The following is a 23,881-nucleotide window of genomic DNA, read 5'->3' as shown; positions in this document are numbered from 1 at the left end:
GCACAATTATATGCAAGTTTAGCCTCTCCTTTGCAGTAATGAGCTCCATAATGGCAAGTCCCATGACCAAGGGCTCGGCACATCAAACCGCCAGTCCCAATGTTTGTGACATCAACACCAGTCCAGGTGAGGAAGTCCAGCACTTCTGCACCTTCTTCCAGCTCCTCGGGGTGGGGGTGGGGGCTGTAAATATATTTTTTTCTCTGCCCAAATTACTTTGGGATGTGTCACTATTTCACTCTAACCTATACTAACCTACTGTATCTCACTTCCTATTCAAAGTTCCATGTAACTGTTGTGTTTGAACAAACCGATTGTAGAGTTATACTGTTTAGAAAATATAGATCCTGCACCAAATAGACATCTCTTCCCTTGGTCTCACATGGAAGTTGACGTTTTAAAACACAGTTTCAACCTTTACCCTTTGGCCCAGTTTGCCCTAGTCTTAACCAGATCTGCTTCATTCATATCACTAATTGAAGTCTGGGCTCTTTTTCAGCTTTTTTTTTTAACAGTTGCTGTATGCACTAATACTGACATTCACATCTGCCAAGCTCTAGCTCTGAGTTTCAGGTGTCTCAGTGTAGCCTGACTTTTAATAGCATGGATTTTCTTTCTTTCTTTTTGCACTTTATATATATGGAGCTATATAGTGTGTGCTCCTTTTCTGTCTGGCCTCCTACATTCAACACTTTATCTGTGAGATTTCAGCATGTGGCTCAAGACCTTCCAGTCTCATTGCTGTAAAGTACCCCATGAAGTGGATATGCTGTGCTACCACTGATGGATAATTGTGTAGTTTTCAGTTTGCAATTATTACCTGTCTTTTGTGAATGTATATATATATATGTATTTCTGTTTGTGAGACATAATATTTTTAAATTACTGATTTTTGTATTGTCTGTCATATAAGCAGCAGGAAAGCATATATATATATTTCTGTTTTGTTCACTGCTGTGTCCCCAAGGACTAAAATAGTGTCTGGCACATATTAGGTTTTCAATAAATATTTGTGAATGAGTGAATGAATGAATGAAATCTTTCCCCCTTATTTCATTAATCAGAACAGTCATCAGCCAACCCCTCTCTCTTTCTAAAGGAAACATACTGAGTTTATATTTTGTTTTTTAAACACTCAATATGGAACCTTTGGAAAGATACATAACAATACACTTTAGGAAAACTTCAACATAGACTTATGCCTAAGGAGAGTTGTATAAAACTTCTTACCATCTGGTAGATACATAATCGGTATATGGTGGCTGTGATCTTAATTCTCTCGCAAGTCCAAAATCAGCAATTTTCACAAGTTCTGGACCCATACAAAGCAAGTTTTCTGGTTTCATGTCCCTATGAAAAAAACCTTGGTAACAGAGAGAGGAAAAATGTAATAAATCCTCATGTTTAAACATAGCTTTATTTGATTTAAAATAAAATATAACTGAGCCTCTCTATTATAATTAGAAAGATGAATTTAGAAACAAAAATAAACCATATTTATTGTCTAAAGAGGCATGGGATTTGGGGGTCCTACTTTCAAAATAATTTAGCAAGAAAGTTCACACAATATGTATCATTAAAAAATAGCAACCCACTTAATATATATTTTTATTTGTGAATCCTTAAATTCAGGCAGTGGGCTAGGTAAGGGCACTGTGAAGGGTAACTTCATATGTCAACTTGGCTGGGTTTTGGTGCCCAGCTGTGTGATCAACCAAGCACTGGCCTGGTTGTCACTGTGAAGGAGGGTATTTCATGTATTTAAATCATTAGTCAGCGGATTGCATCTACCTCTGATTGCATCTACAATCAATAAAGGAGATTACCCTCAGCAATGAGAGGAATCTCCTCATCCAATTAGCTGGAAGCTTTAAAGGGAAAACTGAGGATTTCAGCAGTCAGAAAGAATAATTTCTATCTCTGCTTCAGTCAACCAGCTTCTCCTTGGAAAGCCCAAATTGCTCCTTCTCCTAGGGAATTCAACATCACAAAAGAACCCCAATTTATGACCTGCCCTATGGAATCTGGACTTCCCAATCCCCCTGATCATGTGAGCCAATTCCTATAATAAATCTCAATATATATCTCCTGTTGGTTCTGTTTCTCTGGAGAACCCTGAGTTTAAAAAGCTGTATTATTATTATCTCCATTAATTTGCACAACAGCTTTAAGGAAGTATTGTTATCACTGTCCTTTAACAGATCAGGAGGTTGTGGCCAGGAAAGAAGTAGCCTCGTTGATGCTCGTGGAGGACTTCGTCATCAGGCTAAGCCAATGAGGCTGGTTTTACTCTTTATCACATTGAAGTTTAACATGAGATTCCTTGAATACAATCACTTGTTTAAAAAGTCCATTAGACAAAAATGAACTACATTTCCACACATTTAAACTAATCCCTTCATTTAAAACTATTTTATTCAACAGTTCAGTTCCCTCTGGTGGCTGCTTCATTGAAAAATCAGATAATTATAATGCTTACAATACCAATTCAATATATAAGATAAATGTTTAGTCACAGAAGCTAACGGGCAGCCCAATGAAAATGAGGCAGAAAACTCAGGAGAAAAGAAACACTCTAAGTCCTTCTTTGCAAATTAGACTTACTTTGTAAGGAGCCTTTTTCTAAAGGAGATCTAAAGCATGCTGGGTGCATACGGATAGCTTGAATTCTAATAGCTTTGAGAAATGTATGTGGTGGATTGAGTTACGTACCCCAATTTAGACATATTCTTATTCTGCATTCCTCTGGGTGTGAACCCACTGTAAGTAGTACCTCTTGAAGATGTTAATTTTAGTTACGGTGTTGCCCAACTGAATAAGTGTGGGCTTAATCTGGATAACTGGAGGCCTAAAAACAACTGGAAAGTCACAGAAGCTAGAAAGGAGAGGACATTGGCAGGAATACAGCCAAGGAACCCCACGGGCTACTGGCAGCTAGCCAGGGGGAAAGCAAGCTGTGCTGATGTCTTGATTTTGGACTTCTTATAGCCTAAAACCATGAGCCAAAAAATCCTGTTTAAACTGACCCGTTGTGTGGTGTTTGTGATAGCAGCTCTAGTAAACTAAGAGTATTAATGAAGAGCCTGCTTATCAGTGTAGGTGATCATCATGGGAGGGTTTTTTGAGGGGTAGATGGACAGAAAGATTCTCTAAGCCTAGATGATTTTAATCACTTCAAAGCCAGGGTGGGCTCTATGTTTGTGACATCCGCAGCACCTCTGTACTCGGTTTATCTGGTACTTCTTATTCAAAATAGCTGTTAATATCCATTTCACTAATTTCTAAGAGAAACACATCATACTTATGTGGAGATAAGTAGAAGAAAGCAACATCAGTCCACAATATCTCGGAGCATTAAACCAGTCGCTTATTTGCATAGTTGAGGTTTTCCCCATCTTTGCTAATATAAATATATTGGTCATCTGATCCTTTTTTTTTTTTTTTTTTTGGCATTAGTGTTTGGTGTTTATTTATTGAGTCTCCCTCCAAAAGGGCATGCAATAAGTTTGACAAAACTGTAACATGGTTATTTATCAGAAATCAGCCATGTCTTGAGTAACTATAGTGAGTACACTCAATAGAATGAAAACAAAAGTACCCATGCAGTGTGGCCTGTGTCAGTGGAAAAGGATTTGCTTCTCTAGAAACACCTGTTTGTGGAAGGAATGATAAACTAGGACAACTCAGACCAAAGGTCATCATCTGTAATAATGTAACTCATGTGGCTATCTGGACCAGCGCAGGGAGACTGACAGGCTTTGTGCATCAACATTCACTTGAACTTCTATGATCCAGTGTTTGCAATGGCTGGAGGAGGGCAGGCCCGGGTGTGGCCATGAGCACCTCAGGCAGAACCTTGGGCTTGGGTGGCTTGAAGTCTGCAGGGGTCAGGGAGAAGCCCCAGCCCTGCACGGGACTGTGTGCAGCGGACATTGTACGTTCCAGCCACAACTAGAGACTGCCAGGCTGCCTTCTGCCACACTGCACAGGGCCCAGAACGACCTGTGGGGGGCCCTGGACGGAACAGAAGACCCTGCCATCTTGTGTTTAATGCTGGTTAGGAATATGCTTGTTGCTCCTCAGGGTCCTTCCTCTCCTAACTATCTTGGAAGCATAAGCTCGGAGGAAGGAGACATTCCTTATGCTCCTTGGATCAGTGATTATCAGACTGGGTCACACCCATCAGGGGATCATGAAATTAAGTTTATGGGTGACAATCAGCATTGTATTATGAAGCAGAATAGAAAATATTAGGATACAGAACATGTAGAAAGAAAAAGTATTATCTCTTGAAACTTTTCAGTTCTACATATGTGTTTGGGTGTGAATCAGATCGTGCTGCAAAGTGAATTTCTCACTGTGGGATTCACTGTCCAAAAAGTCTCAGAAACACTGGACCAGCCACAGTGTCCAGGCTGCTTCCTCAATTTTTCCAAAAATATGTCTTGCATTCCTTCTGGAAGTAAACATAACAAGCTTCTCATGCATTCTGTGGCATTTTCTCAGTGACTTAAAGAGTTCTTTTTATACTCCTTAAAATAAAGAAGCAGGTGAAAGCATCAGCACTGCCCTGTCAATATTTATCAAATTGAGTTTGAAAAACACGTACAGGTTCCCATTCATAAATGAGGAATGCCTTCACCCTAAACAGATGCTGAAAGGAAGTGGCGATTGTATTCTTGGAGGCAAAGTGGGTGTCTCTGGGCCCAGTCACTGTTCACATATGTCCATCGGAGGGCCTGCCTAGGAGGCTGAGGGAGCAACAGACAATAGCTCCTTAGTGGGGTCTGCTGCTGGACTCTAAGTGGGATCGTTTGCCAGAGGTCAGCACTCCAGGATGGCTTTCCTCCTCAGGAAATGTCCTCTTGTAGCTCTGCCCATTGGACCTTCCCCGGTGCCACTTGCAGATGTCAGCATTCAGAATATCCTGGATTTCCTGCATAATCAGTGTCCACAAAGAGACGCAGGTGAAACATGTCCTGGATCTCGTGGCCTTAGAAGATAAAAATGCCCTCAAACAGAATCATGTCTGCAGGGTAGACCACTGTCATCTCTAGTAACCTTGAGTAGGTCACAAAAATCGTAGGTTGTAACCTTAACAGTTTTGCCCTCCACAATGTTTTTCAGAGTCCTGTGCTTCAAATCATAATCAAAAGCATCTGGGTGGTCAAAATTATACAGTCCTGACAAGGCTTTGGCCTTCTGCTCTGCCGTCAGGACCTTATAGAACTTCCCTTAGCTTACAATGACCAACTTCCGCTGCCGGTGGTCAACTTCATTCTGCCCCAGCAGCTCCATGATCTTCTCATAAACAGTTGACTTCCCGCTGGTGATGCTGCTGTTCAGCAAGGGCGGCTTCCAGCTGAAGCCATCTCCAGCTCTGCTTTCCCCCATCGAGTTCCTCAATCCCACCCCTTCCCCAAACCCGGGTCCGACCCCCACCTCTGCGCAAAGGTCCCATTTGATCCTGTTTTAATTAAAACACAAATCTTCTTTTTTGACAACTACTTTTTAAAAATATCTGTTTTCTCAAAGTATTACATCTGAGATGCTTATCAACTACAGCAAGCACAATGTGGCCTTTGTAAAATTGTCTATTGTGCTTGGAGTCTGGTTCCCAAAATCAGTAGATAGTAAACTATGTAGATAACCTATATGTTATTGACTTTAGGCCACAATATTTAAATCCCAAGGTAACTTTCTCCTTCAATCCCTATGCTTTGGAAGTCACTTCTAGGTCATATATATCCGAGGCACCAAATCAAGCTTAAAATAGTATCACTGAAGCACAAAGCTGCTTCCAAAAATCAAAGAATTTGATTTGATGAGGCTATGGCTTGTCCACATCATATCTACTTCCATGAGCATAAACCAACCTGATAGATATTGAGTTACCATACTGGAGTTTAAAACAACTAAAACAATTAAAATAACATATATACTTTATCTCTATGTAATTAATAAATTACTGACCTTCACCAGTGGATTGTAGTTTATCATCATGGTTTTAAATATTTAAAAATACCAATAGTTTATATGGGACAGATAAAATATTAAGGGCTAGGAAATGTTCTTACAATGCTTAATGGAGTTGTACACAGTGTTTTTAGGAGATAAACTATTTCCTCTAGCAGTTAAAGGAGAAAGGAAAAAAGAAAATATGAAATATAGGATGAGACAAAAAAGGAGGCTACTGATGGGGATTTTGAGTGCATATTTTCAGAATGTGGCAATTGTGTGGCACAAAATTTTCTAATTTAATATTTAAATATCTAGTGATTCGAAACAAATCTTCATTAAAAATCACATTGATTTTTTTACAACTAATTATTTTGGTTTGATAGATATGTGAAAACTACATAATTTTAAATTACATAATATAACATGTAGAAAATAAAAACAAACATTTGCTTTAATTTCAAAGAGTTGAAACAACTGAATGTAAATACTACAGAAAACTATAAAACACCAGATTATGGGTCTTTTAAACTATTTAAATGTTAATAATTTATAATTGTAGGTCAAAAGATTCCAATCTTTTCTATAAGAGGGCCCTATTTTTTTATTGCCATAATAAAATTAGGGGGAATGAGGTTGCAAGATGGGTTTATGATGATTGAGATTCACAGAATGGATGACCTGTTAGAAAATTCTGCTATAAAGGAAGATAGTTTGCTCAAACTATAGAAATTTTCAATTTTTTTTACATAAAATGTTGTAGTTATCCAGTATTTACATTATGTAGTATTACATTATGTAGTTATCCAGTATTACATTATTTAATGACCTATATAAATTCCTATGTGTCATCTTTTTTTTTTTTGAATTTTTTTATTAGAGAAGTTGTGGGTTACAGAACAATCATGCATAAAATACAAGATTCCCATACACCTCCCCACCACCAACACGTTCATTGCTGAGGAAAATTTGTTACAGTTGATGATAGCACTTTTTTTGTAATTCTGTTTTTTTAACAATAGTTGCATTTGTTACAATTGATGAAAGATCATTAAAGTAGTATTATTAACTATTGTCCACAGTTTACGTAGGGGTATTTTTTCCCCATATTCCCAAACTATTTTTTTTTTCATGCATGTCTTTATTTTATTACTCATCTACCCATACACTGGATAAAGGGGCTGTCAGTCACAGGTTTTTACAATCACCCTGTGTGAGATCTTCACAGTAATCTAAAGAAGCAGGGAAATGAGACATAAAAGGAACTTACCATGTTTATGAATGAATGCCAGTCCTTGCAATATCTGATACATAATATTTCTGATGACTGACTCAGGGAATAGCTTGTTTCTGTGAAGAAATGAATAAATGAACAATCACATAATTCTGTCAAGCCTTTCTTAAGAGAATTCAACCAACCAATACAAACAAGAAAGTGGGCATTCCTTCTCTCTTGGAGCCCCTGTTGGCCTCGTGATACTGGCTAAAGTTATGATCTATGGATTTATAATGCTAGAGATCATAAATTTAAAAGGTGAAAATTGGATTTAAAAAAATTTTTTTAATTTGGTAAAAACTCAAATCCAACACTGAATGCATTACAAATATTTACCAGCTAAATTCTAAACTGCCCCAAAAGAAGCAAAGTAAATTGGAAAGTTGAATCAGCTCTCAGATCAGCCAAGCATATAAATATGTATAAATATAGGCTTTAAGGGTTTGGGGGCCATAAATGCTTCCGTTCCATACTTCATATCAGTGCTGTAAAATAGAGATATAATGTGAGTCACAAAAGAGAGCCACGCATATATTTGAAATTTTTCTAGTAGCCACATTAAAAAAGGCAAGAAGAAACAGGTGAAATTAATTTTAACAATATATTTTATTTAACCCAGTATGCAAAATATTATCATTTCAACATGTAATCAATAGAAAAATTACTAATGAACTTACATTCACTTTTTCAGACCAAGTCTTCAAAATCTGGTGTGAATTTTATTTTATAATTCATTCCGGCCATGTTTCAGCAACTTAATAGCCACATGTGGCTAGTGGCTACTGTACTGACAGCACAGCTTTATATGATATTTAGATAAAGTCTAAAGTAAGATTTTAATAAGGGTTAAATGAAGAGAGCTGAAAAATATTCATTGCTGTCCTGCCACAGATTAAAATGATCAATAACTAATTCTTTTACCCCCAGGTCACTCCATGTTCTAGAAGATATCAATTGCTTTAAGCTTTTTTTTTTTTTTAATTGAGATTGTTCAGATACCATACAATTATCCAAAGATCCAAAGTGTACAATCACTTGCCCCTGGGTACCCTCATACAGCTGTGCATCCATCACACTCAATTTTTGTTCAATTTTTAGAAACTTTTCATTACTCCAGACAAGAAATAAAGTGAAAGATGAAAAAAAGAAAAAAAGAAAAGGAAACTCTAATCCTCCCCTATCCCTAACCAACCCCCCTCAATTGTTGACTCATAGTATTGATATAGTACATTTGTTACTGTTTATGAAAAAATGTTGAAATACTACTAACTGTAGTATATAGTTTGTAATAGGTATATAGTTCTTCCCTATATGCCCCTCTATTATTAACTTCTAATTGTATTGTCATACATTTGTTCTGGTTCATGGAAGCGATTTCTAGTATTTGTACAGTTGATCATGGACATTGCCCACCATAGGATTCAGTTTTATACATTTCCATCTTTTGACCTCCAACTTTCCTTCTGGTGACATATATGACTCTGAGCTTCCCCTTTCCACCTCATTCACACACCATTCGGCGCTGTTAGTTATTCTCACATCTTGCTACCAACACCCCTGTTCATTTCCAAACATTTAAGTTCATCCTAATTGAACATTCTGCTACACTAAGCAACCACTCCCCATTCTTAAGCCTCGTCCTATATCTTGGTACCTTATATTTCATGTCTATGAGTTTACATATTGTAATTAGTTCCTATCAGTGAGACCCTGCAATAATTGTCCTAATGTGTCTGGCTTATTTCACTCAGTATATTGCCCTTGAGGTTTTGTCATCAACCCATTCTTTTTTAATATGGTTTTGTTCACTCACCATACATTCCATCCCAAGTAAATAATTGATGGTTTTCTGCATGGTCATACATTTATGTGTTCACCACCTTCACCACTATCTATATAAGAGCATCTATATTTCTTCCACAAGGCAGGAGGGAGAGTCAAAGAAGGTAGAGAGGCAAAAGAAAGAGGAAAAAAAAAATGACAGCTAGGAAGCAGCAAAAGGAAAAATAACCTTAAATCAAAGTAGAATAAAGAATCAGACAATACCACCAATGTCAAGTGTCTAACATGCCTCCCCTATCCCCCCCTCTTATCTGCATTCACCTTGGTATATCACCTTTGTTACATTAAAGGAAGCATAATACAATGATTCTATTAGTTACAGTCTCTAGTTTACACTGATTGCATCCCTCCCCCAATGCCTCCCCATTTTTAACACCTTGCAAGGTTGACATTTGCTTGTTCTCCCTCGTAAAAGAACATATTTGTACATTTTATCACAATTGTTGAATACTCTAGATTTCACCAAGTTACACAGTCCCAGTCTTTATCTTTCCTCCTTTCTTGTGGTGTCTCACATGCTCCCCACCTTCCTCTCTCAACCGTATTCATAGTTACCTTTGTTCAGTGTACTTACATTGTTGTGCTACCATCTCCCAAAATTGTGTTCCAAACCACGCACTCCTGTCTCCTATCACCCTGTAGTGCTCCCTTTAGTATTTCCTGTAGGGCAGGTGTCTTGTTCACAAAGTCTCTCATTGTCTGTTTGTCAGAAAATATTTTGAGCTCTCCCTCATATTTGAAGGACAGCTTTGCTGGATACAGGATTCTTGGTTGGTGGTTTTTCTCTTTCAGTATCTTAAATATATCACACCACTTCCTTCTTGCCTCCATGGTTTCTGCTGAGAGATCCGCACATAGTCTTATTAAGCTTCCTTTGTATGTAATGGATTGCTTTTCTCTTGCTGCTTTCAGGATTCTCTCTTTGTCTTTGACATTTGATAATCTGATTATTAAGTGTCTTGGCGTAGGCCTATTCATATCTCTTCTGTTTGGAGTACGCTGCACTTCTTGGATCTGTAATTTTATGTCTTTCATAAGAGATGGGAAATTTTCATTAATTATTTCCTCTATTATTGCTTCTGCCCCCTTTCCCTTCTCTTCTCCTTCTGGGACATTTCATCCTTGAGTTCCCAGAGACGTTGCTCATATTTTTCATTCTTTTCTCCATCTGCTCCTTTGCGTGCAGGCTTTCAGGTGTTTTGTTCTCCAGTTCCTGAGTGTTTTCTTCTGCCTCTTGAGATCTGCTGTTGTATGTTTCCATTGTGTCTTGCATCTCTTGTGTTGTGCATTTCATTTCCATAGATTCTACTAGTTATTTTTTTGAACTTTTGATTTCTGCCGTATACATGTCCAGTGCTTCCTTTACAGCCTCTATCTCTTTTGCAATATCTTCTCTAAACTTTTTTTTTCCTTTTTTTTTTAAATCATCATTTTATTCAGATATATTCACATACCACGCAGCCATACAAAACAAATTGTACTTTCGATTGTTTACAGTACCATTACACAGCTGTACATTCATCACCCAAATCAATCCCCGACACCTTCACTAGCACACACACAAAAATAACAAGAATAATAATTAGAGTGAAAAAGAGCAACCGAAGCAAAAAAGAACACTGGGCACCTTTGTCTGTTTGTTTCCTTCCCCTACCTTTCTACACATCCATCCACAAACTAGACAAAGTGGAGTCTGGTCGTCATGGCCTTCCCAATCCCACCGTCACCCCTCACAAGCCACATTTCTATACAACTGTCTTCGAGATTCATGGGTTCTGGGTTGTAGTTTGATAGTTTCAGGTATCCACCACCAGCTACCCCAATTCTTTAGAACCCAAAAAGGGTTGTCTAAAGTGTGCGTAAGAGTGCCCACCAGAGCGATCTCTCGGCTCGTCTTGGAATCTCTCTGCCACCAAAGCTTACCCCATTTCCTTTCACATCCCCCTTCCGGTCAAGAAGATGCTCTCCGTCCCACGATGCCGGGTCTAAATTCCTCCCCGGGAGTCATATTCCACGTTGCCAGGGAGATTCACTCCCCTGGGTGTCTGATCCCACGTAGGGGGGAGGGCAGTGATTCCACCTTTCAAGTTGGCTTAGCCAGAGAGAGAGGGCCACATCCGAGCAACAAAGAGGCATTCAGGAGGAGACTCTTAGGCACAAATATAGGGAGGCCTAGCCTCTCCTCTGCAGCAACCGTCTTCCCAAGGGTAAAACTTATGGTAGAGGGCTCAACCCATCAAACCACCAGTCCCCTATGTCTGTGGTCATGTTAGCAACCATGGAGGTGGGGCAGGCGAATACCCCTGCATTCTCCACAGGCTCCCCAACGGGGCACTACATCTTTTTTTTTTTCCTTGTTTTTCTTTTTTTTTTTTTTTTTAACTTTCCCTTCTTTTTTAAATCAACTGTATGAAAAAAAAAGTTAAAAAGAAAACAAACATACAATAAAAGAACATTTCAAAGAGACCATAACAAGGGAGTAAGAAAAAGACAACCAACCTAAGATAACTGCATAACTTCCAACATGTTCCTACTTTACCCCAAGAAAGTTACATAATATAGCAACATTTCTGTGAACTTGCTCCCACCATATCCATCAGAAATTAACAGACCATAGTCATTTCTGGGCATCCCCAGAACATTAAATAGCTTATCTGTTCTTGGATTATTGTTCCCCCTTCCTTAATTGCTCTCTACTGCTAGTTCCCCTACATTCTACATTATAAACCATTTGTTTTACATTTTTCAAAGTTCACATTACTGGTAGCATATAATATTTCTCTTTTTGTGCCTGGCTTATTTCGCTCAGCATTATGTCTTCAAGGTTCATCCATGTTGTCATATGTTTCACGAGATCGTTCCTTCTTACTGCCGCGTAGTATTCCATCGTGTGTATATACCACATTTTATTTATCCACTCATCTGTTGAAGGACATTTGGGTTGTTTCAATCTCTTGGCAATTGTGAATAATGCTGCTATGAACATTGGCATGCAGATATCTGTTCGTGTCACTGCTTTCCGATCTTCCGGGTATATACCGAGAAGTGCAATCGCTGGATCGAATGGTAGCTCTATATCTAGTTTTCTAAGGAACTGCCAGACTGACTTCCAGAGTGGCTGAACCATTATACAGTCCCACCAACAATGAATAAGAGTTCCAATTTCTCCACATCCCCTCCAGCATTTGTAGTTTCCTGTTTGTTTAATGGCAGCCATTCTAACCGGTGTTAGATGGTATCTCATTGTGGTCTTAATTTGCATCTCTGTAATAGCTAGTGAAGCTGAACATTTTTTCATGTGTTTCCTGGCCATTTGTATTTCCTCTTCAGAGAACTGTCTTTTCATATCTTTTGCCCATTTTATAATTGGGCTGTCTGTACTATTGTCATTGAGTTGTAGGATTTCTTTGTATATGCAAGATATCAGTCTTTTGTCAGATACATGGTTTCCAAAAATTTTTTCCCATTGAGTTGGCTGCCTCTTTACCTTTTTGAGAAATTCCTTTGAGGTGCAGAAACTTCTAAGCTTGAGGAGTTCCCATTTATCTATTTTCTCTTTTGTTGCTTGTGCTTTGGGTGTAAAGTCTAGGAAGTGGCCTCCTAATACAAGGTCTTGAAGATGTTTTCCTACATTATCTTCTAGGAGTTTTATGGTACTTTCTTTTATATTGAGATCTTTGGTCCATTTTGAGTTAATTTTTGTGTAGGGGGTGAGGTAGGGGTCCTCTTTCATTCTTTTCGATATGGATATCCAACTCTCCCAGCCCCATTTGTTGAAAAGACCATTATGGCTCAGTTCGGTGACTTTGGGGGCCTTATCAAAGATCAGTCGGCCATAGATCTGAGGGTCTATCTCTGAATTCTCAATTCGATTCCATTGATCTATATGTCTATCTTTTTGCCAGTACCATGCTGTTTTGGCAACTGTGGCTTTATAATAAGCTTCAAAGTCAGGGAGTGTAAGTCCTCCCACTTCGTTTTTCTTTTTTAGAGTGTCTTTAGCAATTCGAGGCATCTTCCCTTTCCAAATAAATTTGATAACTAGCTTTTCCAAGTCTGCAAAGTAGGTTGTTGGAATTTTGATTGGGATTGCATTGAATCTGTAGATGAGTTTGGGTAGAATTGACATCTTAATGACATTTAGCCTTCCTATCCATGAACATGGAATATTTTTCCATCTTTTAAGGTCCCCTTCTATTTCTTTTAGTAGAGTTATGTAGTTTTCTTTGTATAGGTCTTTTACATCTTTGGTTAAGTTTATTCCTAGGTACTTGATTTTTTTAGTTGCTATTGAAAATGGTATCTTTTTCTTGAGTGTCTCTTCAGTTTGTTCATTTCTAGCATATAGAAACATTACTGACTTATGTGCATTAATCTTGTATCCCGCTACTTTGCTAAATTTGTTTATTAGCTCTAGTAGGTGTATCGTTGATTTCTCAGGGTTTTCTAGATATAAGATCATATCATCTGCAAACAATGACAGTTTTACTTCTTCTTTTCCAATTTGGATGCCTTTTATTTCTTTGTCTTGCCGGATTGCCCTGGCTAGCACTTCCAGCACAATGTTGAATAACAGTGGTGACAGCGGGCATCCTTGTCTTGTTCCTGATCTTAGAGGGAAGGCTTTCAGTCTCTCACCATTGAGTACTATGCTGGCTGTGGGTTTTTCATATATGCTCTTTATCATGTTGAGGAAGTTTCCTTCAATTCCTACCTTTTGAAGTGTTTTTATCAAAAAGGGATGTTGGATTTTGTCAAATGCTTTTTCAGCATCTATTGAGATGATCAATTGATTTTTCCCTTTCGAGTTTTTAATGTGTTGTAATACATTGATTGTTTTTCTTATGTTCAACCATCCTTGCATGCCTGGAATGAACCCCACTTGGTCATGGTGTATGATTTTTTTAATGTGTCTTTGGATTCGATTTGCAAGTATTTTGTTGAGGATTTCTGCATCTATATTCATTAGGGAGATTGGCCGGTAGTTTTCCTTTTTTGTAGCATCTTTGCCTGGTTTTGGTATTAGATTGATGTTAGCTTCATAAAATGAGTTAGGTAGTGTTCCATTTTTTTCAATGTTTTGAAAGAGTTTGAGTAAGATTGGTGTCAGTTGTTTCTGGAAAGTTTGGTAGAATTCCCCTGTGAAGCCATCTGGCCCTGGGCATTTATTTGTGGGAAGATTTTTGATGACTGATTGGATCTCTTTGCTTGTGATGGGTTGGTTGAGGTCTTCTATTTCTTCTCTGGTCAGTCTAGGTTGTTCATATGTTTCCAGGAAATTGTCCATTTCTTCTACATTATCCAGTTTGTTGCCATACAGTTGTTCATAATATCCTCTTATAATTTTTTTAATTTCTTCAGGATCTGCAGTTATGTCACCTTTTTCATTCATTATTTTGTTTATATGGGTCTTCTCTCTTTTTGATTTTGTCAGTCTAGCTAGGGGCTTGTCAATCTTGTTGATCTTCTCAAAGAACCAACTTTTGGTGATATTTATCGTTTCTATTGTTTTTTTGTTCTCTATGTCATTTATTTCTGCTTTAATCCTTGTTATTTCTTTTCTTGTACTTGGTTTAGGATTGGTTTGCTGTTCATTTTCTAGCTTCTTCAGTTGGTCCACTAGTTCTTTGATTTTGGCTCTTTCTTCCTTTTTAATATATGCGTTTAGTGCTATAAATTTCCCCCTTAGCACTGCTTTTGCTGCATCCCATAGGTTTTGGTATGTTGTGTTCTCATTTTCATTCGTCTCTATATATTTAGCAATTTCTCTTGCTATTTCTTCTTTAACCCACTGATTGTTTAGGAGTGTGTTGTTTAACCTCCAGGTATTTGTGAATTTTCTAAGTCTCTGATGGTTATTGACTTCTAATTGTATTCCATTGTGGTCAGAGAATGTGCTTTGAATAATTTCAATCTTTTTAAATTTATTGAGGCTTGTTTTATGTCCCAGCATATGATCTATTCTGGAGAAAGTTCCATGAGCACTAGAAAAGTATGTGTATCCTGGTGATTTGGGATGTATTGTCCTGTATATGTCTGTTAAATCTAATTCATTTATCAGATTGTTTAGGTTTTCAATTTCCTTATTGGTCTTCTGTCTGGTTGATCTATCTATAGGAGAGAGTGATGTATTGAAGTCTCCCACAATTATTGTGGAAACATCAATTGCTTCCTTTAGTTTTGCCAGTGTTTCTCTCATGTATTTTGTGGCACCTTGATTGGGTGCATAGACATTTACGATTGTTATTTCTTCTTGCTGAATTGCCCCTTTTATTAGTATGTAGTGGCCTTCTTTGTCTCTCAAAACATCCCTGCATTTGAAGTCTATTTTATCTGAGATTAATATTGCTACACCTGCTTTCTTTTGGCTGTAGCTTGCATGAAATATTTTTTTCCATCCTTTCACTTTCAGTTTCTTTGTGTCCCTGTGGCTAAGATGAGTCTCTTGTATGCAACATATTGATGGTTCATTTTTTTTGATCCATTCTGCGAATCTATATCTTTTAATTGGGGAGTTTAATCCATTTACATTCAACGTTAAAACCGTGAAGGCATTTCTTGAATCGGCCATCTTATCCTTTGGTTTATGTTTGCCATATTTTTACCTCTCTCTATTAATATCCTTTATTGTACCCATACCGAATCTCTTTAGTACTGAACCTTTCTCCAAGTGTCTCTGTCCTGTCTTTGTTTCTCTGTCTGTAGGGCTCCCTTTAGTATCTCCAGTAGGGCAGGTCTCTTGTTAGCAAATTCTCTCAGCATTTGTTTGTCTGTGAAAAATTTAAGCTCTCCCTCAAATTTGAAGGAGAGCTTTGCTGGATAAAGTATTCTGGGCTGGAAATTTTTCTCACTCAGAATTTTAAATATATCGTGCCACTGCCTTCTCGCCTCCATGGTGGCTGCTGAGTAGTCACTACTTAGTCTTATGCTGTTTCCTTTGTATGTGGTGAATTGCTTTTCTCTTGCTGCTTTCAGAACTTGCTCCTTCTCTTCTGTGTTTGACAGTGTGATCAGAATATGTCTCGGAGTGGGTTTATTTGGATTTATTCTATTCGGAGTTCGCTGAGCATTTATGATTTGTGTATTTATGTTGTTTTGAAGATTTGGGAAGTTTTCCCCAACAATTTCTTTGAATACTCTTCCTAGACCTTTACCCTTTTCTTCCCCTTCTGGGACACCAATGAGTCTTATATTTGGACGTTTCATATTATCTATCATATCCCTGAGGTCCATTTCGATTTTTTCAATTTTTTTCCCCATTCTTTCTTTTATGCTTTCATTTTCCATTCTGTCATCTTCCAGGTCACTGATTCGTTGTTCAACTTCCTCTAGTCTTGTACTGTGAGTGTCCAGAATCTTTTTAATTTGTTCAACAGTTTCTTTAATTTCCATAAGATCATCCATTTTTTTATTTATTCTTGCAATGTCTTCTTTATGCTCTTCTAGAGTCTTCTTGATTTCCTTCATATCCCGTACTATGGTCTCATTGTTCATCTTTAGTTCTTTGAGTAGCTGCTCTAGGTGCTGTGTCTCTTCTGGTATTTTGATTTGGGTGCTTGGGCTTGGGTTATCCATATCGTCTGGTTTTTTCATATGCTTTATAATTTTCTGTTGTTTTTGGCCTCGTGGCATTTGCTGAACTTGATAGGGTTCTTTTAGGGTTTGTAGACCTATTGAAGTCCTTATCTCTAATTTATCAGATCTACAGCTTCGTGGAGTACACTTTCTCTAACTAACCAGCAGGTGGTGTCCACGAGCCACCTGTTCTCCACAAGCCAGTTCTCCCCTGCTTAGCCTTTTTGGTGAGTGGGGGAGTGAGTCTTGTGGGGCCCAATTGGTGTACCAAGCTTGCGTATGTAGTTGGTGTTGCCTGCCCTGTATGTGGGGCGTGTTTCTGGGCAGTCGGGGAGGGGGGGTGGCCCTAACAATCAAATCTCTCTGATGATCCTAGAGTTTTAAAGGTGCTGCAATAGTCTAATCCTTCAGTTCAGTCCTGCCACAGTTTGTCTCTGCCACTGACCCACAGGTCTTTGGTATTGGCGTATGGCTCCTGAGACTTGCAAGTTGGCCCCTCTTCCAGGCTGTGTACCCCGGGTCCTCTGTTGAGGGATGACTGTGCTATGTCACAGGTGAGTGCCGTCCCCCCAGGGCAGTTCTGGGCTGCTGGGCTGTGTAGGGAGGCTCCCAGTCTGCTCAAATGATGGCTGAATGGGGCTTTGTTAATTCACACTGCTCCACCTTCCCAGCTCTGGGACAATCAGCTGAGGTTGCAGGGAAGGCTAATGTCCACGCCCAGTTTTGTGGTGTGTGCCTGTTATTTGAAGCACTTCCGTCACACTGGGTTGTCTGGGGCAGCTCTGGGCTATGGGGCTGGTGATGGGCAGGAGTGTTTCCTGTCCCCCAGGATGGTGGCTGTGAGCGGACACCCCCATTTTCTTGGGAAGTTGTGGTGTTTAGTGAATTTTCTCAGCCACTGGATTATTGCCTTTTGTCTCAGAGCTCTCTTAGTTCTGCTCTTGACTTGACGTGCCCAAATTGCAATTCTTTGAAGCTTTCTGTATTGGGCTTCTTAGAGTAATTGTTTTAGAAAAAGAAAAAAGGATTAAAAAAAAAAAAAAAAAAAAAAAAAGGGCCCTCCTCAGAGATCTAATGGGTTATTGAAATGCTAATAGACAAAGCAACCAGGGCCATTAAGGAAAGGTCCACAGGGCAGAGAGATCAGCTTTTCTTCGGGATTTGCATATGCGCCTCAAGGCCTGAGCTCCGCCCTTCCCCTTTCTGTGTTCACCAGAACTCCAAAAATCCTCTGCTTTTATTTTGGAGTTTTTCGTGTTATTTTTTTTTTCTATGCCTGTCTCCTCTCTGCTGGGCTGGCAGCTCTCAGATTCTCTGGTGTCTGGTCTCAGTCTATCTATGGTTGGAGTATGGATCAGTAGAATGAGTTTCCGAGAAGGGCTGCCACTGCAGTTCTCCCTTCTCCTTCCCGGAGCTGGCAGCCCCTCCTCCCACGGGACTGAGCCTGGCAGGGAGGGGCGCGGTTCCCCTGGCCGCAAAAACTTACAGATTTCGTTGATCTCAGCAGTTCGACATTTTCATGAGTGTTGTATGAAGTATGCCCAAAGACAGATTGCTCTGTGGTGTCCAGTCCACGCAGTTCCTGGCTTTTTACCTACTTTCCTGGAGGAGTAACTAAAACTTACAGCTCACCAGTCTGCCATCTTGCCCCGCCTCCCTTCTCTAAACTTTTTGAATTGATTTTGCATTAGTTGTTTAAATTCCTGTATCTCAGTTGAAGTGTACGTTTGTTCCTTTGACTGGGCCATAACTTTGTTTTTCTTAGTGTAGGTTGTAATTTTCTGTTGTTTAGGCATGGTTTCCTTGGTTATCCAAATCAGGTTTTCCCAGACCAGAACAGGCTCAGGTCCCAGAGGGAAGAAATATTCAGTATCTGGTTTCCCTGCAGGTGTGTCTTAGAAAATTGCTCCACCCTTTGATGCTTCGGGTCACTGTGCTTTTCTGCTCAGCAGGTGACACCTGTTAGCCTATAATTCTTGACTGGTGTGAGGAGGTATGGCCGTGTTCCCCCAGGCTCTGGGGTCTGGTTCTGAATGGAAAGGGCCCCACCCCTTTCCTCCTAGAGAAGACACACCCTTCCGGTGGAGGTCATTAGCATTTCAATGGTCTCGCTCTCTGCTTGTGGTGTCTCTACCCTTCCCAGAGTCACAGCCCTGGAAACTGAAAATGACTGGGGCTTTCTCCACTGAGCCGAAAAAGAAACAGATAGTCCCCTTCAGACCCAGTCCAAGGCGACCCTCCGGCTCTCCCAGGTCAGTCGTCACCCAAAGCCTCTGTCTGTTTTTTGGGGCTGCGTACCTGTAGTGAGCAGTTCACACTCGCTACTTAAAACCCCAGTTGGAGCTCAGCTGAGCTGTATTCGCTTGCTGGGAGAGAGCTTCTCTCTGGCACCACGAGGCTCTGCAGCTCGGTCTATGGGGGAGGGGGTCTCCCGACCTGGTTCCACCGGTTTTACTCACAGATTTTATGCTGTGTTCTCGGGCATTCCTCCCAATTCAGGTTGGTGTATGATGAGTGGATGGTCTCGTTTGTCCCCCTGCAGTTATTCTGGATTATTTACTAGTTGTTTCTGGTTTTTTGTAGTTGTTCCAGGGGGACTACTTAGCTTCCACTCCTCTCTATGCCGCCATCTTGCTTTAAGCTTTTAAGCTTTTAAGCTTTATCGTTAATTTCAACATTTTCTATTATCTTTATTTCAGCATGTTTGATTGGACTTAGAGGGTCAATTCAAAATGCTCTCAACATACATAAAATGGCCTATTTTCCAACATTGTATTGTTAATCACATAATATGTCTATATTATATTCTAAACTGTTCTACCATTCAAATCTTTAGACCACCAAATGGATTTGAATCCCACAATAGACAGTAAAAGATAATCTCTTGTTTTATCTCAAATTGAAAAATAATATTAATCATATATTACTGAAATATTTTTAAAACTCACTTTCATAAGTTATAAAATTTCAAAGTAACCAACATATTTTTATTCTTGCTAACAATTTAACTTTATAAAACGTATGCTATATCCCTAAGGCGCAGTTATAGTATCAGAGCAATTAAATTAAAATTGAAAAGAAGCATAAATGAATAAAGAAGTTTTAGGTTATTTTCATCCTCAAAATAATGTTTCAGAAAGTTAAACTACCCAAAACAAAATGTAAAAATGTCACATAATCTCAAGTAGCCCTTCACCATTCACTATTGTTCATGGCAGTATTTATTCCTTTTACGTTGACTAATAAAATATAATTCACTTGTTTCCATTTAATTTAGAAATCCAGAATTGAATCATAAAATTCAAAAGTTGATTCTTTGTAGAATTCATTTGCTATTTTATTAAACCATTTCTACTGTCAAATTTATATATTTTTAAAAAATCAGACTTAAGCATAGGATTTCATATATTCATGTGGAAATTGAATTTATTTTCTTTTGACAAGTACCCTGCATTTATTTATCATTTTAAAATGCATAAACTATTACTAGATGCCAATAGCTATTTGTCCTAGTTAAGTAAAGGTTGGTATAGCCATCTAACAACACAGTAGCCATGGCAATGAAGAAGACTCAGTATCAGCATATAAAAGATAGTTTTAAGTGAAAGAAATTATCACCACTAAAATTACAACCCAATAAAAAGTATGTATGCCCACACACGAAGGCTAGGAGGAAATACAGAAAAATCAAAACTGACTTGAGACGTGGAAATTTTCTTTTATTTTAATGGCTAGTAACATTATCATGTTATCTGCCTGACAAAAATAACAGGCATTCCACAACCATTTTTTGAAAGAAGGAAATATTTGATTAAAGAAAAATTCACTTACTACCCTCAGACCTCCATTGTGTATGTGGGGGTTTGTGTGTGCACACATGTAAAAGAAAGACAAGGGAGAGAAATCAACACCCTTATATTGGAAAATTATTTTAGAATATTTCTAAAGTTTTTTAGGGTCTTTTGTCAAGTAACTCTGACTTTAAAAGAAGGAAAAATGAACATTAATCTCCAAGATGTAACTAGGACAACCAATACCAGGACATTATCTTCCCCAAGCCCTGGTGGACAAATGAAGTTCACTCATTGGAGATTCTATCGGTAGGTTTAAAAATTAAAATGAGAATACCACCGGGCTCAGTAACAATTAAGTCTTATCATTCTCTTATGCAGTCTAATGAGCATGTATTTATTAGATCTTTTCTTGAAAGCTACTTCATTTGCTTCTTCATTCTTTCATTAACCTTTTACAAGATGCTTGGGAGAGCAATGAAGATAATTTTCTCAATTTTTCCCAAGGCCAGCTTTATTACTGAGTATTAAACTATATAATTTTTATTTAAAATATAGATACCATATGTGTATATGCAATATTTACTTTGACTTTTAAGGAATTACAGTAGAAAAATGTTAGCCACATCATAGCTTACCCTTCTTCAATGTCAAATGCTATCCTTTCATAAATAGAAGTAATTGATTTAAATTCACCTCTGGCAGTGCTAAATCTGTATATCATAAAGTGTGATATATTTAAGAGATCCAAGGAGCTGACGGAGAAAAGAATAGGAGGAAAATTACAGCTTTCATAAAATAAAGACATACCTGTCTTTCATTAATTGATAGAGGTTTTCTTTCATATATTCAAATATAAAATAAAGATGGTCATTTTCTCTGATAACTTCTTTCAGTTTAATCACATTGGCATGATTAAGTTTCTTCAGAGACTGTAATACCACAAATAAGCATTAAAATTCTTCAAGTTACAGAAGTTGGCAAAATCTCATCAATGTTAAGTTATGATAACTACCATAAGTAGTTTTCTCCTTCTTCTGGATTCATTACTAAATTACAACATTTTAATATCTACATAACTTAAAATTATCTATTTTAAATATACCCACTTAAAGTAAGCAATAATTGTTTTAAATAATGCATGTGAGTGCAAAAACAAACCAAATAAGCAATAGCTAGCAAACATTTCTTTCCATGTGTCACTTGGGTCTATTAAATAAGTCTAATATTCCTCTGACTTAACTATGTGAAATTCCATGCAAAAAGTCTCCAAAAATTTATCCAAGTAACACAGCATAAAATATAACTACCATAAATGGTATGTGGTGATTTAAAAAGTTATCTTTCCTATGATTACATGGATTAAAATGATCTTTTATAAGTGACAATCTACTTTCAAATATGAGGATATAGTTATTTTCTGTTCTGTACTGACAGCAGAACAAGAAGAAATGAGCTGATATTACTTTAGAAAGAGAAAGTGAAAGCATAAGAAACATAATTATCTTTGGGATGCTGTCCACAGAGAAGAAAATAATCTCCTTTAGCAGCTGTCCTCAGAAATGAAATAGGCATGAGGTAGAATGTTCAGTTAAGGCCTTCTGGGGTTCTCTTCATTTCAAAGATTTTACCTTCACTTCTCTCAAGTTCATACATTCATCCCAAGAATAGAACTTCCTCTTCATCCTGAAATAAATAAGTTAAAGTTTTGTGTACACAGACTGAGGATTCAAGGACACAAAATACACCATGGGCTTTCTAAACTCTTATTTTGGGCAAGCTATGATATCTTTCTCAGTTTCCTTTTCCTTAAAAGAAAATCACCTTCCTTCTATGCATCTCAAGGTTAGTGGATAAAGGCTCAGAAGATGCCTATGCGATGTCCAAAATTCTGTCTGGGCACAAAGGTGATGGAAGTACTATTAATATTTCTTTCTGGCTGAGTTCTTACACTTCTCTAATTGTGCTTTTCTGGGCCTTTTCAGATTTCCTCTCTCTTTCCAGTACTTGATGGCTAAATATGACTTATACTTCCTATAATATACTTCCTATAGGGATAGGTGAAGAAATATTGGTAGGGAATTTAGTTGAATAATTTGATCTGCCAAACTACTTTAGCATTAAGCTCAGTTTTAGACAAGAGGCCATAAAGTTAAGTGATTTAAGTCAGCAAAGATGAAGAAGTAACCAAATTTAAGCAATAGCTTTCTTGGATTTTGTTCCTTATTTCCCCTCTTCCATCCTAAGTTGGTTACCATTAAGGAAAAACAGGCCAAAAGAATATTTAGGGTAACAAAGTAATTCCATGATATACACCATAGAGAAAGGTGGTATTTTTAGGTGAATCGAGTTCTAGTCAGCATATAAAATAGAAAACAAGGAAAAACAGGATTCCTGTTCTTAAAAATGTTTCTTCAGGTGTGGGAGTCACACAGGTGGGTTGTGAAAATTAAAGTAAATATGTCCTACTTCTTTTATTTAGCATTATCATCTTTTCTTGAAATATTCTAGAAGATTCTCAGGAATCTTAAAATTACATTTGTTAATTAGAATAATTCCTATAATCCATAGCCTGAGAGCATAATACCCAAATAAGGAAATAAGTAAAGAATTGGCAACATAGCATGGTGGTCAAGACCGGGGGCTGTGGAACTAAACGGCTGGGATTGAAATCCTCACTCTCCCCCACACTAACTGTATGTTCTTGGGTGAGTTACCCAATGATCTCTCTGTGCCTCATAAAATAAGTTTACTGCATAAGATCATACAAGTTTATTGTCAACTGCCTAGTTCAGCCCATGGTAAATACCAGATGTTCTTATTTATACCAGTATCTATGATAGAGTGTAATAAGACATGAAGAGATTCACTGCTATCGTTTCTAAAATATCCTTTAGTGAATCACAATTTCACTTATAGTTATTGAAGTACTAGAAATCTGTGAAGGAGCTTAATGAAATTGAGGGTTTACCAGCTTACCAAAAGGTACTTTTTAGTGCAATAGGTTTGTGTAATGTGTCTTACTAAAATGCGAAAGGTAAATCTGGCATAATGATGGATTTAAAATAGAAGTCAATTCAAATATAACAATAAAGAAAAGTAATTTAATAAAATGATCACATATAAAACTGCAATATAATGTGCTACGATTCTTAAAAAGTAATTTCAGAATTTTAAAAATCCAATCTTTTAGAAGCCAGATAAAAATATGTTCAAGCTAATTTTCACAATTTAGTAGAAATTCAAATGTTTATTCTACTTGTAAAATCTGTACTTGCTTCATCTACATTTACCAATATGCTACTTATTAAAATTCAATTTTATTTAAATTAGAGTAGTTATAGGCTTACGGAAAAATCATTTAGAAAGTATAGAGTTCCCTTATCCCCCTACTCATGCAGTTTTCCCTATTATTAACATTTTGCTTTAGTGTGGTACC

At 37.8% G+C, this 23,881-nt stretch overlaps 1 protein-coding gene and 1 pseudogene across 9 annotated transcripts in view; both read right to left on the bottom strand.

Annotated features, from left to right (window-relative positions):
* The window catches only part of MAK (male germ cell associated kinase), a 78,770-nt gene that overhangs the window by 36,323 nt on the left and 18,566 nt on the right, over nt 1-23,881 (bottom strand). For all 9 annotated transcript variants that reach the window (XM_037844117.1, XM_037844124.1, XM_037844115.1 and 6 more), the window contains 4 exons: nt 22,074-22,128; nt 21,253-21,374; nt 7,229-7,308; nt 1,231-1,363 (listed from right to left, as the gene is read on the bottom strand). In XM_037844117.1, the coding sequence (XP_037700045.1) occupies nt 1,231-1,363; nt 7,229-7,308; nt 21,253-21,374; nt 22,074-22,127 (389 nt within the window). In that variant the 5' untranslated portion in view covers nt 22,128. The remainder of the gene's footprint in view (nt 1-1,230; nt 1,364-7,228; nt 7,309-21,252; nt 21,375-22,073; nt 22,129-23,881) is intronic.
* LOC119539638 lies at nt 4,778-5,394 on the bottom strand (annotated as a pseudogene).

Source organism: Choloepus didactylus, chromosome 7 (assembly GCF_015220235.1).
Source record: "Choloepus didactylus isolate mChoDid1 chromosome 7, mChoDid1.pri, whole genome shotgun sequence".
Classification (NCBI taxonomy): Eukaryota; Metazoa; Chordata; class Mammalia; order Pilosa; family Megalonychidae; genus Choloepus; species Choloepus didactylus.
This window is presented reverse-complemented; position numbering and strand designations above follow the sequence as displayed.